At 46.9% G+C, this 17,195-nt stretch overlaps 1 protein-coding gene across 18 annotated transcripts in view; it reads right to left on the bottom strand.

Annotated features, from left to right (window-relative positions):
* The window catches only part of Fnbp1 (formin binding protein 1), a 128,375-nt gene that overhangs the window by 26,071 nt on the left and 85,109 nt on the right, over positions 1–17,195 (bottom strand). For 6 of the 18 annotated variants that reach the window (XM_048432009.3, XM_048432007.3, XM_048432008.3 and 3 more), the window contains 4 exons: positions 12,515–12,643; positions 8,450–8,596; positions 3,861–4,055; positions 2,776–2,958 (listed from right to left, as the gene is read on the bottom strand). In XM_048432009.3, the coding sequence (XP_048287966.3) occupies positions 2,776–2,958; positions 3,861–4,055; positions 8,450–8,596; positions 12,515–12,643 (654 nt within the window). The remainder of the gene's footprint in view (positions 1–2,775; positions 2,959–3,860; positions 4,056–8,449; positions 8,597–12,514; positions 12,644–17,195) is intronic. The other 12 variants (XM_085681385.2, XM_085681386.2, XM_085681387.2 and 9 more) reach the window with 3 other exon arrangements.

The raw sequence follows: 17,195 nt of genomic DNA, 5'->3' as shown, positions 1-17,195 counted from the left end.
AGTTTTAACTTGATATACTAAGTTGTTTAAAGCAAAATAATTCTCTCAAATGCATCCTTCCTTCCTTCAACCTTGATGTTTGGACTCTACTATTTTTTTTTATTTATTCATCTATTTTATTTGTTTACTTATTGTGTGCATGTAGAGGGCAGTGGGCAGCTTTGGGGACTGGGTTCTCTCCTTTCACTGCTTCTGTCCTAGGGACTGAGCTCAGGTTGCCAGGGCTCAGCTCCAAGCACTCTTAGCTGATGCGCTATATCACACGCCCACTATTTTATTTTTGAGATAGGATCTCACATAGCCTAGACTGGCCTCAAACTCACTCCGCAGCCAAGGATGACCTTTGAACTTCCGATCTCAGCGGCGCTCAGCACCATGTCATGTTTTACGGTGTGCCGGGGTTGCATGCTAGGCAAGTGCTCTACAGCAGAGCCATATCCCCAGCAACATTTCTGTTCTTTTGAAATGGGATCCCATTATGAAGCCCAGGCTGGTCTTAAGCTTAGTGGCAATCACGCTTCAGCCTCTGGAGTGCTGAGGTTAGCCATGGACTGGACGCTGAGCCCATGAAATGAATCCTTTCAGCACAGGATTCTGCAGACGAGAAAGCTACCAGCAGATGGACAAATGTTCACCTGATTAGCTCAGGTGTGAAATCTCTTCCTATTCCAGTGGATGTTGGAGTAGGAAACACAACACTTTCCATTCATGAGGAACACTGTACCTGTCTTTGCCCGACCATGCTGTTTACCAGCCCAAGGTTGGTACCCAACTTCAGCTCTAGGTAACTTAGCTCCTGGGCATCACATAGAAACAAGTGTCACAGATTGGGAGCGATTGCTCATGCCTTTAATCCCAGCAGAGGCAGGCAGATGCCTGTGAGTTCGAGGCCAGCCTAGACTACAGAGTGAGTTTCAGGACAGCTAGGGCTATGTAGAGAGACCCTATCTTGAAAGAAAGAAGGGCGGGGAAGGAAAAATAGAGTGTGTCACTTCTCAGCTTCTTGGTGACCCCAGGAGTAAGGCAGCCTGCTACATCTGCAGGGAAACTCCATAGGTGGACCAAACCACAGCACTGCAGGTGGGTGAAACACTGACCACCAGGCTTCAGGTCTTTTGTTTGCTTGGGGCAGGGTCTCACTTTTCATCCCAAGCTAGCATTAAATCTAACATTATCCTGCCTCAGCCTCCCACGCGCTGGGATTACAGGTGTGAGCCACCACACCCTGCCCAGATGCTTATGGTAAGGACAACTGGAGAAGGCTCAGGAGACCTCTCCTTTAGTTTCACTTGGGAGAGCTCAGCTGGTATCTATGTGGGATGACTGTCCTGATTCCTGTAGAGGTTTATGTGTGATTTACTCACACAATCTTGTACTGCAAACTGGGTGGCTTGTTACTTCTTTGTTTGTTTTGAACATAACCTCATGTAGGCCAGGATAGCTTGGAACTTGTTATGTAGCCAAGGATGGCTTTGAACTTCTGATCCTCTGAAGGCTCGGAGGACGGGTGTGCAACATCACACCTGATTTTAAAACCTGAGTCTTAACATCAAGTGTGTTCTAAGAATTTTTCCCACTGGTGCCACAGACTCTCAGACCGTGTGAGCAAACTCCCTGGCTCCATGGCTTCTCTTTGCATACTGGCTTTGCTGCAAAGAGAGCTCAGAAGAGAATGGAGGAGGCCTTGATGGATGTCACTGCTGCTGTGTCTGTCCCTGTGCGAAGAGATACAGGTTTAGTGACTCCTGAAAGAATGTTCAGGGCCACAAATGCTTCAGACTTTATGGGGAGATCTATGTAGATAAAATAAGATCCAAATTTAAATGTGAAACTCACATGTTTTATGTTTTTTCTGGTCTTGGTTTCGGTTTTTTGAGACAGGGTTTCTCTGTGTAACAGTCCTGGCTGTCCTGGAATTCACTCTGTAAACCAAGCTGGCCTCAAACTCAGAGATCCACCTGCCTCTGCCTCCCAAGGGCTGGGATTAAAGGTATGCACTCCCTCTACCTGGCTTTATGTATATTTTTTGAACATGTAATTTGAACATGCTTCTGGTATCTGTGTTTCAGAGATGGAGTCCAGGTCTCAGGGAAACATCTACCTCTGGCCATGCCCACAGCCTGGTGCTGTGTTATGGCCACAACACCCCACATGAGGTCAGGTGTGGAATTTTCCACTCACGGTATCATGATGGCATTCGAAACAATTTAGATGTTTGAGTTTGGATTTGGACTGCTCGACCTGTACAGAGTTCAGCCCTATCCGGTTGAGAGATACTTTATCACCATCCTCTAACTTCACAAGGGAACCAGTGTGCCTGGCTGCCTTCCTCTTTGCCACGAGGCTTCCTTAGGACAAGTGGAGCCTGCGCTGCACTCCGTCTGGAATTAGTCAGCACATATTTTCTGACTGTCCAGTCATTTCCACTTCCTCATCGTCTCCACTGTCAGTTTCAGAGACCTGATCAGAGTTGGTAAGATCAAGAAGGAAACGGTCGGCTTGAAGGGGAAGTGTGGGGTGCTTCCAGCATGGACTAGAGCACAAAATCTCAGGCCTGCTGACCTTCTTGTCCTCCACCCCCCCCCTCTGTTTTATTCCTTCCTTTCTTTCTGCCATTCTTTTGCTCTGTGGCTCTCTGGGAGTCGAGGCTCACGCTTTCTCTCTCTAAATGTTATAGGAAAACACACCGGGGCCATTCACAAACAAAGTAAGTTATGCAGAATGAGACATGCAACACAGTGTGCGAGAGACGCAGGACTCCAGAGCGGAACTTACCCCACGCTTTAGGCTCCGGAAGCAGTGGATTTTGGGTTTGGAGGTCATGAACTCGTTGAAGCGGTGGGAGAGGGGTTCCTTTTGCTGCTTGGGAGACTGGGGGCCGTTGGGAACAGCAGAGGGTGAGGCAGAGGCAGGGGGAGGAGGGGGAGGCTGATGGGGGGATGTTAAAAGGGACACAAGCTACATGTGAGAGATGAGCGGTGACAGAAAAAAAAAATCAGAAACGAGAAGACAAAACAGAAATAAGCATCAAATCATATTCAAGATCCAAAGCAAGTAAAACACAAACCATTAATATCGATGCCACGGTACAAAAGAAATCATGGAGGATGTGTTCCACGAAGAGGGGGTGAGAAGGAGAGGCTCAGTGAGTAGGCGACAGGACAGCAGAACCTTGTGACCCAAAGCTCATGCAGACGGCCACATGCAAGCTAAGGCTCTCGTTAGTCATTCCAAAACCAGTTTAAGCCAGAGAGGTAAAACATTTCCGCACCTAAACTAACACAGTTCGGTGGAGAGGGGAGGGAGGGATCTAAATTACTGAGGTTTTGAAAAACAGCCACGGGACAGTCCTGTCCTGGGAAACTCAGACACAGTCTGACCTAAGGTTAATGCAGTAATGCCACCTCCATCCCGTTTTAGGTCACCCGGTTAGCGCTGTCATGCACCTACATACCACGCTACGGAAAGAAAATGGGAAAATGTTCATGGAGACAGAGGTTAACATGGATTCAAAACCAAGCCCAGGCTGGCAAGCTTGATTAGATGGGGCACCCCCCTTGCTCCCAGCAGAGGTGCCCCACGGTCTGGGAGGAGAAGGGGGTGGGTGAAGGGCCATGAGGTCAGTGATGTTAGTGTGGCTGACCCATCCAGGTGACAACACATCTGTAATAAGACAGAGGCCATGGCAAAGACACCACCACCAGAGAGAGATCGTTTGCATCGTCAAATGAACGCAGCACGCTAACTGTTCTCTCTCGCTTTCTGGAAGGAGAGAGCTTCGTTGGATTAAGACCAAAAGATAAACTCCGAGCCTCTGCTCCTTGTTGCCTCAGCCCGCTCAGGGTCCGAACGGCCAGTACCTTGTTTTTCTTGATGAATGGCCACAGCTTGCCTCTGGACTTGCCGCCAAACCTCAGCTCTGACTTGCCTTCTTTCGAGCTGGAAAGGCTGTTTTCTGACACCGTGCGCTTCATCGGCTGTGTGTAGTCTTCGAATTCAATGTCTCCAGGAGGCTCGAACCCTGACTTGTAGGCTTCTACGACCAGCTGGGAGTCCTGCAATCACACGCACGGACAACCCATCAACACCAGAGCGCAGAGGCCAATCCAAGAAAACCCTGTTGATACTGGGCATTTGCCCCTCTTAGCAGTGTGTCCGTTACTAGATAAATTCATAAAGCTGTGCCTCCAGGTGAGAGCCAAAGGTGCCTTCCACATCGCCTATCAGCCTCCCATGATGCTCTGCCTTTAAACAGAGTGATTAAAGGAAGCTTGATCGAGATCTGTAAATTTTTTTTTTTTCTGAGAGAGATCTAAAACCAATGACAAGAACATTCCCAACTCAAGGTCTGGATGGCTCGAGCGTCTCAGGAAGGGAGCTTGCCTGTCGGATGTAGCTGGAGGCAGGGAGGATGCTGTTCGCTTTGGAGCATCGATAATTGTTTCTCACAAACTTGGCTGAGATCTGGGAAGGACGCCAAAAGCTAACATGTCTCCAATGGGAGGCAAGGAAGCTTACAATCACAACTCTACACACAACAAAAACAGCGCCACAAAGCACCATTGCCCGAGACTCTCCTGCAAACAGCTGCCATTTAAAACATTCTGAGGCAGCTGCACACACCAGACTGACAGAACTCTACAGAGGTAATAAAAGAGTGGAGGGGGGGGGAGGGGGACTGAGTGGGGACTTTAAACGAAGCACTGTTTGGCCCAGGGGACTTTTGGCGACATCTGAAAGTGATATTGACCTGCTGGGGAATACTATTTTCAGGTGTGTGACTTTTGTTTATGCTGCATTTGTTTAACTCTGTGAAGTTATGACTCTTTGCCTGTCTAAAACACCGAATAAAGAGCTGAACGGCCAATAGCGAGGCAGGAGCAAGGAGAGGCGGGCCTGGCAGGCAGAAAGGATAAATAGGAGGAGAAATAAGGAAGAATGAGGAGTAAGAGAACAAGGAAAGGAGGACAGCTGGGGCCAGTCACCCAGCCAGTCATGGAGTAAGAAATAAAGAAAGGTATACAGAAAAAAAGACAAAAGCCCAGAGGGAAAAGGTAGATGAGTTAATTTAAGAACAGTTGGCTACCAGGCGGTGGTGGCGCACAACTTTAAATCCAGCACTCGGGAGGCAGAGGCAGGTGATCTCTGTGAGTTCGAGGCCAGCCTGGTCTACAGAGCGAGTGCCAGGGCAGGCTCCAAAGCTACAGAGAAACCCTGTCTTGAAAAACAAAACAAACGAAAAAACAGTTGGCTAGAAACAAGCCAAGCTAAGACTGGGTATTTATAAGTAAGAATAAGCCTCCATGTGTGATTTATTTGGGAGCTGGGTAGCAGGCTCCCTCCCAAAAAACAAAAGTAAAACATCATACAGCACTAACTGTCCCAATGAGGGGATGCTACCAGCATCTAGTGACAAACATTGCACACTCACTCTGCAAGCACATCTCTTCCCAGAAATCGATTTAATTCAGTGACAACCCCGATTGTGTTTTGCACAAAAGGACCGGGGCACTAAATCCAAACACCGAGGTAATGGACCAAGCAGTGTTTAAAAGAACACAGTTTCCGTGTAATTATTTCGGATAAAGCTAGCCGGGAGCCAGGTGGCGGGACACAGCCCGCCGCTCTTTTTACAGAATGGCACTCCAACGTGGTAACTAAATCCACTTAAAAACCTGAGAGAGATTAAAAATAAGGGAAAGAGAGTTTAACACAAATTTTGCTGTTTGCTAGGGCGTGCTGTAGAGAGATTTCCTGTTTCAGCATTAGCGGTAGAAAAAAAGCTGCGCCATTTTAAACCGCGGCTTCCTGAGTCCTGCCGCCGGTGCAAACTCCGGCTATGGAGCGTTTCTGGGCCCAGATGTTTGTGTGCCCACTTGAGGTCGGGAAGAAAGTACTCTGAGACCATGCCAATGGCTCAGCGCTCCCCGCCTGCACCTGGACAGACAGCAAAATCAGGCTTAGGCAGGAGGGAGAGCATGGCAGATTTCTGCCTCCATACAGAGAGATGTTTCCAGGCTGCGCAGGGCTCTGCGTGTCAGATTTGGCTGTAACTTGGATGAAAAGAGTTTCTGTGCTGCACACTCAGTCTCAGAGCTAAACTGCTGAGTGCGGCTCCAATGTGGACCTGCTGTGTGCCTGGAACTGTGAGGGGCTCTGAGGCTGGAATGGCTCCAGCTCCCCTTGACCACACTAAACTGTGCAGACCTCAGGCAGGAACGATCGTAATTATCATAATAGAAGCGCAGTTAAGGTTTAGACTGGAAATAGGCGGTACCGTATTACCTCTATGTGGTGCAACTTAAGTTTTTAAGAACTGCTTGGCATATTAAGAAGTGCTCCTGGATACTAAAAAAATTACAGATTCACAATAGGGCAGATTCAGACATACAAGACATCTAAGACCTATAAGTGGGTCACAATGATGGATGACTGTACGTAGGCTTGGGACAGAAAAGTAAAAAGTTAATGCCTTAAAAAATGGTAAAGTCTTTAAAGAGATAGAGTACAGATAGTTAAAATAAATAAAGAAAAATAAGCCACGTAAAAATGGAAAATTCACAGAGAGTTGGGATTCTGTATATTGTGTTTTCTTTAAAATTTTTGACTGTGAAGGAGCTAAGTACAGAGAGACATTTCATTATATGGGTTGCCAAGCTAAACCCGAATGGATATAAGGGTATTATGACTTCAGAATTTGAGTCTAAAAATATGATGCTTTGGAAAAGAGGGTCTTCTTTTGTTTTCACAGAGGATGAGACCCTGTGGATTGTTTCTATCCCAATATTACGTATGATAGACCACGTCCTCCTGAAAGGTTGCTGTGAACACCCTCAAGAAATTACTTCATTCAATTGCCAACTGAGATGAACCTAGCACACAGGTTACCATGAAAGACCGGATTAACAGCGCCCCTATTCAGCAGGAAGAAGTTTGGAGAGAAATAACTACGTCCATAGTCCCAAATATTGTTTATAAATGTTCTTTTACATTTAAAGGGGAATATGATATAGATATGAATAATTTGCATTGGTATGGAATTTAAGGTCAATTTTGTTATATGTATATGTATTTCTGATCTTGATTAAGGTACTGTGATTGTGTAGTTCATTTAAAAATGTAATGTATAATTAGGAAATATAGGTTGTTAATGGATAATCATCGATAATAATCAAGCTTGTAGTCATGTTAGATTTTTCTAGATATACAGAGATATATTTCAGTTAGATAGGCATTCTTCATATCTTTCAAAGACTACAGAATATGGCATTTTAAATGTTTTAATAACTTAGGACTTTTCATGACAATGAGACACGTCTGCTCCTGGCAGCACCAATCTACTTCAAGAGGAAGATGGGCACTGAAGAGGCTCCTTATGGAGTTTGTTAGCCATTTGGGCAAGAAACTTCTCTTGCCTGGACTGTTGCATAAACTGGACACAGAGAACCCACAGAGAGAGGACTGCTAAACTTGCCTAAAGGTGAGATGGTCTTTTGGGGTTCCTGGTTTATGAGAGTCTATGAGACATTCTGCAAGACACAGCAGATAGTGACTGAACTGTCTTTGAAATTTCCTGCTTCATGGAAATGAAATGTCTGCTGGACACTATGGGCCTGTAGGCCAAAGATGGATGCCCCAACGGTACAAAGGAACTTTGGGTGACTGTACAGGCAGCGAAATGTCTCTGTCATTTCTAGAGTTTGGAAGTTGCTTATTTCTTGTTTACTTAGGTGATATTATATCCTTCTGGAGTCTTTGATGGAGTTGAAGAATGGTTAGTTATAGTTATAGTTTTCCTTAGTTATGATAAAAGATAAAGTAGATATAAATATTGTAACTGTAATTCTTGCTTGATAACTGTTTTGTTATATGCAATTTTACTATGTTAAAGTTAAAGCCTTTCTTTTTTGTTTAAACAGAAAAGGGGGAAATGATGGAGGTCTATGTGTTACTTTCATTGGTTAATAAAGAAACTGCCTTGGCCTGATAGGTCAGAACATAGGTAGGCGGAGTAGACAGAACAGAATGCTGGGAAGAAGGCAATGAGGCAGTCGCCATGACTCTCCTCTCTAAGACAGACGCAGGTTAGGACCTTTCCCCGGTAAGCCATCACTTGTGGTGCTACACAGATTATTAGAGATGTGTTAGATCAATATGTAAGAGTTAGCTAATAAGAGGCTACAGATAATGGACCAAGCAGTGTTTAAAAGAATACAGTTTCCATGTAATTATTTCGGATAAAGCTAGCCGGGAGCCAGGTGGCGGGACACAGCCCGCAGCTCCTTTTACACTGAGGGCTCATAAAAGGGCTTTCAGGTGCAAAAGTATAGTGACCACGTTCAGCTGCCCCACCCGTGGCAGCTCCTTGCCCCAGGGTCAATGCATGAGGTGGTGTTGGAGGGGAGGAGAGAGGTGATGGAACCCTGAGAAGCCTAGTGACCACACTTACATTTTTCTGGTCGATAGACTCGGCCGCCTTCACTATCCCATCCAGGCATTTCCCGATGATGGGTATCACCTGCCGATCCACCTCCGCGTACGTCTTCATGGACTCTCCGATGCGCACGATCCGCCTTTCTTCCATCTCTTGGATTTTCTGCAGAAATTAGAGCGTGTGTAAAATGGTCTGCTACTAATTGGGGAAGTTGTTTGGGGGGTGATGTTGTTACTCTGCAAATACTGAGGGGAACAGATTGGAATCCGAATGATTGGGTTTAGTATACCATCATAGACTGGCTGTGCTAAGTTCAGTGATCAGCTGGGATGCATAGTCAGCCCTTCGAACAACTGCACTGCAATTTCAGCAGGACTCCTGTGATGTGTAACATCGATTTTAATTGGCAGGACCTACAATCACTGAATACGGGCGTGTCTTGCTTGGGGTTCTAGACTGGAAAAAAAAAAATCAGGTCCTTAAGACACCTTAGCAGGCTTAGGTCCTTGCTTCCAAGTTCGATAACCTGAATTAAAACCCTGGAACTTGCTTAGTAAGGAGAAAACAGAATGTTCTCTGTCCACTGTGTGCACTGTGGTACAAGCACCTAACCCATCAGGACCATTTTTTTATAGATAAGGAGAGGGGACCAGAGAGATGGTTCGGGGGTTCAGAGCACTGGTTGTTCTTTCAGAGGACCTGAGTTTGATTCCCAGCACCCACATGGGGACTCACAGCCCTTTGTAATCCTAGTCCCAGGGGACTCAAAGCTCTCTCCTGGCTCCCACAGGAACTAACTACATGTTATGTGGTGTGCAGACACGCATGCAGGCAAAACATTTACATGTTGGGAGCTGCAGACCCCTGGCCCCTTGACTTTTGTTGCCTGCCTCAGACCCTTTGCCTGCTGGGGTGAACTGAGCAAAACCCCTGTGCCTGCAGCTGCTCTGAGCACGAGACCCTGATGGCAGGGGAGTGGGTTCTGGTGGGTCTGCAGCTGAGAGATCCCGAGAGCTGGGGCCTGGCTACCAGTTAAGGATCCCATGTAAGCTTCCCTGGAGCGCAATAAACTTGGCACTCTTGTATCAAGGATGACCCATGTCTCTGTCTGTCTGTGTGTGCGTGTGTCTTTAAGTCTCCAGCTTAGTTCCTGGCTTGCATACCGTTCCGTAGTGCAGGCGCTACACTTACACATATAAAATAAAAATACAGGAAATTAAAATAAGGAGCAAGTGAGCTGAGCACTAACACCCATCATCCCTTGCTTCCCATGTGACCAGCCTCCTCCCGCTGTCATGATGTCCCCTCCACCATGCTCTGTATGCTCAGCTACGAGCCGAAAAACCCTTCGGTCCTGAATCTGGCCTTGTACGAATTTACCCCAGTGACAATGACAGTGACTATAGACCCCACCACAGGGGCTTGATGACATTATTGATTATTTTGCTGTTTTGAGGCAGGGTTTCATGTAGCCTAGGCTGGCTTTGCCTTCTGACCTCCTGCCTCTACTTCCCAATTGCTAGGGCTACATTAGAGTGCATACCCCCCCACAAAAAAAAAGTGTGCAAAAAAAAATAAAGAGTGCATACCCCACATCCAGCTCTGCTTTATTATAAACAGCCTCAGCAACTCACGTCCCCGCATGCTCCACCTTTTACAAAAACATTTTAGTAGCCATCTCAACACAACAACCCAGGCTGAGCTAGAACCAGCGCTCTGGCCTCTGTGGCCTAGAGGCTCTTTAGTGGCATGGAGAAATGAGAACCAATCAGACCCAACTAGGGGAGTTGCTTCAATCAATTACCTTGACTTTTCCACGTTTGAAACTCAAACCATAAATGGTTCCCCAAGTGGGGAGCCAGGCATGGTGTAAACACAACTGTAACCCTAGGATTCTAGAGGCTAAGGCAGGATTACTAGTTTAAGGCCAGCCTGAGCTACATAGCAAGACTCTGTCTCAAAAACCAGACAAACAGAAATATAGGTATATATGTTTTTTCTTTGTTTGTTTGGTTTTTGGTTTTTCTTTTCTTTTTCTTTCTTTTTTTTTTTGGGTTTTTTGAGACAGGGCTTCTCTGTAGCTTTGGAGTCTGTTCTGGAACTAGCTCTTGTAGACCAGGCTGGTCTCAAACTCACAGGGATCCGCCTGCCTCTGCCTCCCTAGTGCTGGGATTAAAGGCATGCGCCACTACTGCCCGGCAGTGTGTGTATGTATTTTTACATCGACTTCCCAACTGCTTGTCATGTTGGGGATGGAAGGTCAGGCATAGGTGTGACAAACCAGGGTTCCACAGAGAGCTGCATCTAGAATCTTTCACGTCATTTTTGACCACTTAAAGCAGCCAAAGAAATGATCCAGGTGCTTGAGGAGATGGCTCAGTTGGTAATGTGTTTGCCACCCAATCACAAGGACCTGAGTCTAACCTCCTCTAACCATGTAAAACTGCCAGGGTTGGGTGGGGTGGTGTACAATAGTGAGGCCATTGCTGCAGAGACAGACAAATGGATCTCTAGAGCGGGCTGCTGGCCAGCCCAGCTACACGGAAAGCTCCAGATCAGCAGAGAGAATCCGCTTCCAAAAGCTAAGGTGGCTGGGTATGGTGGAGCACGCCTTTAATCCCAGCACTCAGGAGACAGGCAGGTGGATCTCTGAGTTTGAGATCAGCCTGGTGTACATACTGAGTGAGTTCCAGGGTCCATAGTGAGACTCTGTCTGAAATAAATAAATAAATAATAAATAAATAATGTGTGCACACACAGAGGGATTCTTAAAAAAAGAGAAAAGAGAACAATTCAAAGGAAACAATGCTTGTTTGTTCAAATCCCACAGCTCTGACTGCGGCTTTGTCTCCTAAAGCTAAGCTGGCATTTCTTGCAGGCAAGTGTCCTTTAAAAAGGAAGCCGTCTTCTAAGAGGCATGGTTGTAAGATATCAACCCCTACAAAAAGCACAGGCACAGTGAAGACCCAGGACGTCTACACAGGCACTTGATGAACCGCAAGTTAGCAATATACTTCATTCTTACTGCTGGCCGTCGCTTGATCTACATGCCAGGGAAAGAGCTCAGTGGGGGCCGGGGGAGGGGGATTACACTAGGTAAGGAGCTTGCTGCACAAGCATGAGTTCGATCCCCAGAATCCATATAAAAAGTGATGGAGTGAAACTGTAAGCCCTGTGCTGGAGAAATAAACCCAGGAGACTCCATGGGTTTGTTGGCCAGCCAGCATATTCTAATGCATTAAAAAAATTATTTATTGGGCTGGAGAGATGGCTCAGAGGTTAAGAGCGCTGACTGTTCTTCCAGAGGTCCTGAGTTCAACTCCCAGCAACCACACGGTGGCTCTCAACCATCTGTAGAGAGATCAGATACCCTCTTCTGGTGTGCAGGTGTGCCTGCAGATAGAGCACTTGTATACACAAAATAAGTAAGTAAATCTTTAAAAAAAAACCTTATTAATTTATGTGTATGTCTGTGTGGGTTTATATATACCTTGTGTGTGCAGATGTTCACAGAGGTGCCTATGGAGGCCAAAAGAGGATGGCGGAGCCCCCTGGAGCTGGAGTTGCAGGCAATGTGGGTTCTGGGAACCAGATTTCAATCTCGTACAAGAGCAGCAAGCATTTTTAACTATAGAGCCATCTCTGCAGCCTGTCACTGAGAGACCCAGTCTCAAATAAAAGGGTGGGTGAGTGGAGAGGTGGTTCAGGACTTAAGAGCACTGACTGCTCTTGCAGAGGACCTAGGTTCGATTCCCAGCACCCACATGTCCAATCATCTGGAACTCCAGTTCTAGGGGACTCAAGGCCCTCTTCTGATCTCCAGGGGCACTAGGCATTCGTGTGACACACAGATCGATACCCAAGTGTGCCTCCGGCCTCCACACACACATACATGTGCACCCACTCCCAGTAAATGACTTAGTGGACATTTGGGAAGCTAGGTGTGGTGTGCACACCTGAGGCCAGGACTCAGGAGGCCCAGGCAGGGTGACTGTCAGCCTAGGGTGACAGTGACCTCCAGGCCAGCCTGAGCTGCAGAGTAAGGCTCCATCACATGAGAAGCGACTGTGGAGCGCTTACCTGGAAGATGTTGGGAATGTGGGTATGGTAGTATTCCCACTGCTCCTGGTTGAATCTCTGCAGGATGGAGGAGTAATCGGCTTTGCTGTCCTCTGCCATTTGGTGGCGTAATTGAGCTTGCTGCCGCGCCTTGGGGCAAAAACAAGAACATCCGATTTATACAGAATAAACAAAAGCCTACAGTGGCACACCAGGGCCCAGGCCACTTCACACAGCCCACATTAACAAGTGCATTGAAAAATGACGTCTTAAGCTAGGCAGGGTGGTGCATGCCTTTAATGCCAGCACTTGGGAGGCAGAGGCAGGTAGATGTCTATGAGTTCGAGGCCAGCCTGGTCTACAAGAGCTAATTCCAGGACAGGCACCAAAGCTACAGAGAAACTCTGTCTGGAAAAACAAAAACCCTCCACGGGAGCTCTGTCTGCAATGTGTCTTTCTTTAAGGCTGCTTCTGTTTTTTAAATTACAACATTGGTTCCCTTAGTGGCTGCAGCTGAGGACATATCCTGTCAGTACCCCAAAGACAGTTCAGTACAGATGCCTAAATACTAACACTATCCTCTTGATTTTTAACACTTAATCATTTTGTATATGAGTGTGTGTGTGTGTGTGCGTGCTTGTATATGCATGTACATATGGCATGGCACACACACATGTGGAGGTCAGAGAACTTGTGGGAGTTGGTTCTCTCCTTCCACCATGTGGATTATTTTGCACTCTGGTCATCAGGTAGCAAACACCCTCACCCACTAAGTCATCCCAGGGCCCTCAGGTAAGGTTTTCTTTCAACGTATATGGATGTTTTGTCTGCACGTATATCTATGCCCTATATATGGGCTGGTGTCCAAGGAGGTCAGAGGCATTGGATCCCTGGAGCTAGAGTCATAGATGGCTGTGAGCCACCATGTGGTGCTGCGAATCGGGCCTGGGTCCTCTAAACGAGCAGCCAGTGCTCTTTAGAGTCAGTTTTGGGGAGCGGCTCAGGGTATCAGACCCACAGCCCAGCTCATCTCTCCAGCCCCCTCAGCTGAGTTTTCATTCTCAGAGTTTCTCCCTGGCTTCTGACCGGGTGACCTTAGCCTGAGTCCCAACTCCTCCACACATTTCACTCCTGTTGGTGAGGCCAAGGGGGCAGACAGTACCCGGTGTCGGTGTCTTACTTTATTTCCTTCCCTGTTCGTAAATAAGCATCACCCAATATTTCCAGGTGTTTCCTTATTACCTGGGGCTCTTGGGTTCTGTAGGGTATGTACTCTTCTTAGCTAGCCAGGCTGCGTTTTAGCCACCATATTCTCCCCCCTTTGCTGGCAGCCCGTCAGCTCATGTCCTGGCCATATGCTCTTCCTTCCGCCTTTGACAGTCCCCCACCAAGTGCATTATCTGAGTCCCTGTGACATTCATCCCTAGCTCCCTCCAAAAACCCGCCCCCTCATAGCAGACAGCAGTGATCTATGAAAACAGCCGCACCCCTGCCTGCCTTCCATCTGCACTGCCAAGGCTTCCAATGCCTCAGTTATCACTGCCGTGCACATTTTAAAAGGGGATTTCCATGTAGACTAAAACTTCTAAAATAACTTCTGCTTCATTCATAGACTTTCCTTGGAAAGTCTCAGAGCAGAGAGGAGGGGAGAGGAAGGGAGTGGAGGGGAGGGAAAGGGAAAAGAGGGGAGGGAATCCCACTGCACACTGAACATAACTACGGTCAGATAAAATAGTTGCCTGTTTATTTCAGAGAAATGGTTTTAAAACAGATGGAATATTTTTTGGCAGAATATATATGTGTGAACGTTCAAACATGTACATGTACACACATACACATACACACACACACACGTACACACAAACACTCCCAGAAGATAAATCCACTTATGGCAATTTAACTGCTAAGAGCTGTGGTTCCCCCTCAGCACCCCTCCCCTCCCTCACCCCCCACCCCACATCTGAGACAAGCTGCTGGACCCCTCTTCCCTCAGTGCCTCCTCATAGTGTTTCAGTCCAGCCATGTAATTGCTTTTAGAGCTTATTGACGCCTAACAGCTCTGGTGTCTTTCCCCGGCAGCTGTGATGACAGAACAGCTCAGAGACCCAGGTGTGAACAGCAAGGCAGTCCACGAGGAAGCAGACAGGAAACCCGCAGCAACTGAAGGGAAGTCTCAGACAAGCATCTCCTGCCACCTAAGGCAGGCAGAAGGCTTCTCACTTCTTGGTAAACTTGTGTGAAAATTGCCCCGGGTAAGCGGGACTTGGTGACACACACACATCTTTAATCCTAGCACTGGGAGGCAAAGAAAGGAAGATCGCTTGTAAATTTGAGGTCAGTCTGGTCTACATCGCAAGCTCCAGGAAAGTCTGGACTAAATAGACAGTCCCTGTCTCAAAAAAACTAAAACCTAAAACTTAAAAAAAGAAAAGAAAGAAAGAAAGAAAGAAAGAAAGAAAGAAAGAAAGAAAGAAAAGTCACAGTTGTCTCAGAGGCCCGAATTTCCCCTCCCACCCACCAACACCACAGGCTAGTCATTGAAAGCTTCTATTCTAAGAATACCTTACAAGTAATAGCACTGTAGTTCAAGGACACACAGAGGGGTTCTGTGTGTGTGTGTGTGTGTGTGTGCGCGCGCATGTACGTGAGTGGTGTGTAGTGTAGTGTTGTGTGTGTGTATGTGTGAGTGGTGTATAGTGTGGTGTGTATGTATGTGAGTGTGTGTGTGCATGTATGTGATGTATGTGGTGTGTGTGAGAACGAGCCAGAGTTTCAAAACATAAAGATCTACAAAATCCAAAAGCCCACAATGCCCAAGGATGTAAGTCATGGACACGCCTAAATGAGTCTCATCTGGCTGTTGTCAGAAAAATTAAATCTTCACTTCATAATTCCTTTGAGAAACCCCGAGGAATCTCCCCACATAAATCCAAATGGGCCTAGCCCAGGTGTGGACCCTGCCATGCATGGCTTCACTTTTGATTGAGACAGGATTTCTCTGTGTAACACTCTTGACTGTCCTGGATAGAACAGGCTCTCCTTGAACTCAGAGATCCACTTGTCTTTGCCTCCAGAGTGCTGGGATTAAAGGTGTGCACCACCACCACCCAGCCGTAACTCGGTTTTTTAATTTTAAAAAAAAATTGGTAATTTTTTTTTATAACTGAATGGGTATGTGTTTTAGCCCACCTGTGTGTCTGTGTGCCATGTCTATTAGTTATGTCTGTGGGGTTAAAAAGTTACCAGGTCCCCTGGAGTCACAGACAGTTGTCAGCTGCCACGCTGCTGCTGGGAACTATCTGAACCCACGTCCTCGGCCAAAGCAGTCGGTGCTCCTAACCACGGAGCTGGCTGTCCATACCCCTATGCTTTTACTTCTTACTGGCATCCACACTGACTTCTGTGGGCAGTAGATCCTTTGGTTTAAAGGGTCCCAAGGCCACTGGTAGTGGGAAAGTGCATGCAGCCCCATGCTCCAACATGCTATAGGGCAATGTGGCTGTCCTCCATTTGGTCAGCTCATCTCATATTGTTCGAAGGGAGTGGCTACCACCTGGTTAATTCAGTGTGAATTTCCTTTCCTGGGGTTCAGAACAATGAAGGAGAAAATGGCAGTGTGGGCCCCGTGCCCTCCATCATTGGACAAGAAGGCAGGGTGCACTAAGAAACTCATTGGAATGGCTTTTGAGATCCTAACAGATGCGCACGTAAGTGATGAGATTTAACACTATTAGGTTGCTTTTAAGGCAGGGTTTTACTAAGGAGACCAGGCTGGCCTTGAACTCACTCCCCCTCCTCAATGAGGGCACCACAGTGCATCCACACGGGCTTCTGAGACTCTGTAATGCCCCGCAGCCTGTCCCAGCTCCTGGGACTGGCAGATGGGCTTGATCTCGCTGCTGCAGGGTAGGCACTGAGGGAACCCAGCAGGGCCTCTGGATTCTGGCCCCTCCTTGAACTCTTTGTGCCAAGAGAAAGGTAAACTCAGGAATTTAACAGTCAGGGTTAGTTAGCCTTTCTCCACCCTGCATTCCTTCTCTTGGGATGATGAAAGTAACTAGAAAAAAAATCTGTTTGCTGAAAATAATTTAAGTTTACAGGTTTTTTATCTGTTTTGTTTTGTTGAGATAAGGTTTCATATTATAGCTTAAGCTCGCCTGGAACTCTCTCTGTAGCTCAGACTGGCCTCAAATTCATAGCAATCCTCCAGACTCGGTCTCCTGAGTGCTGGGAATACAGTCACCATGTCCAACATCAGACTTACAGTTTGTGTAGTTTATAAAGTAGAACATTTCTGCTCAACCACCCCACCCCGCCAAGAGCCTGCCTGCCTGCCAGACCCCATCCCTACCCTCCATTCTCTGCCGCTGAGAGCCTGCCTGATTGTCGGATGGAACCAGAAGAGAACAGGACATACAGGCCACCAGATAGTAATAGTGTAATAGGATATTAATAACATAGCATGGGAGTCAGAAGGTCGTGGTGCACACCTTTAATCCCAGCACTTGAAGGCAGAAGCAGGCGGATCTCTGTGAGTTCGAGGTCAGCCTGGTCTACAGAGTGAATGTCAGGACAGGCTACAAAGCTACAGAGAAACCCTATCTCGAAAAACAAAAAAAAACCAAAAAGCAAAACCAAACAAATAAGCAAAATACCATAACATGGTATCACCTATTTTCTAGCCACTTTTACATCAGAAGAT

This window comes from Myodes glareolus, chromosome 21 (genome assembly GCF_982192425.1).
Source record: "Myodes glareolus chromosome 21, mMyoGla1.1, whole genome shotgun sequence".
NCBI lineage: Eukaryota > Metazoa > Chordata > Mammalia > Rodentia > Cricetidae > Myodes > Myodes glareolus.
Note: the sequence above shows the minus strand (reverse complement) of the source record. Positions and strands in the feature narration are given on the sequence as shown.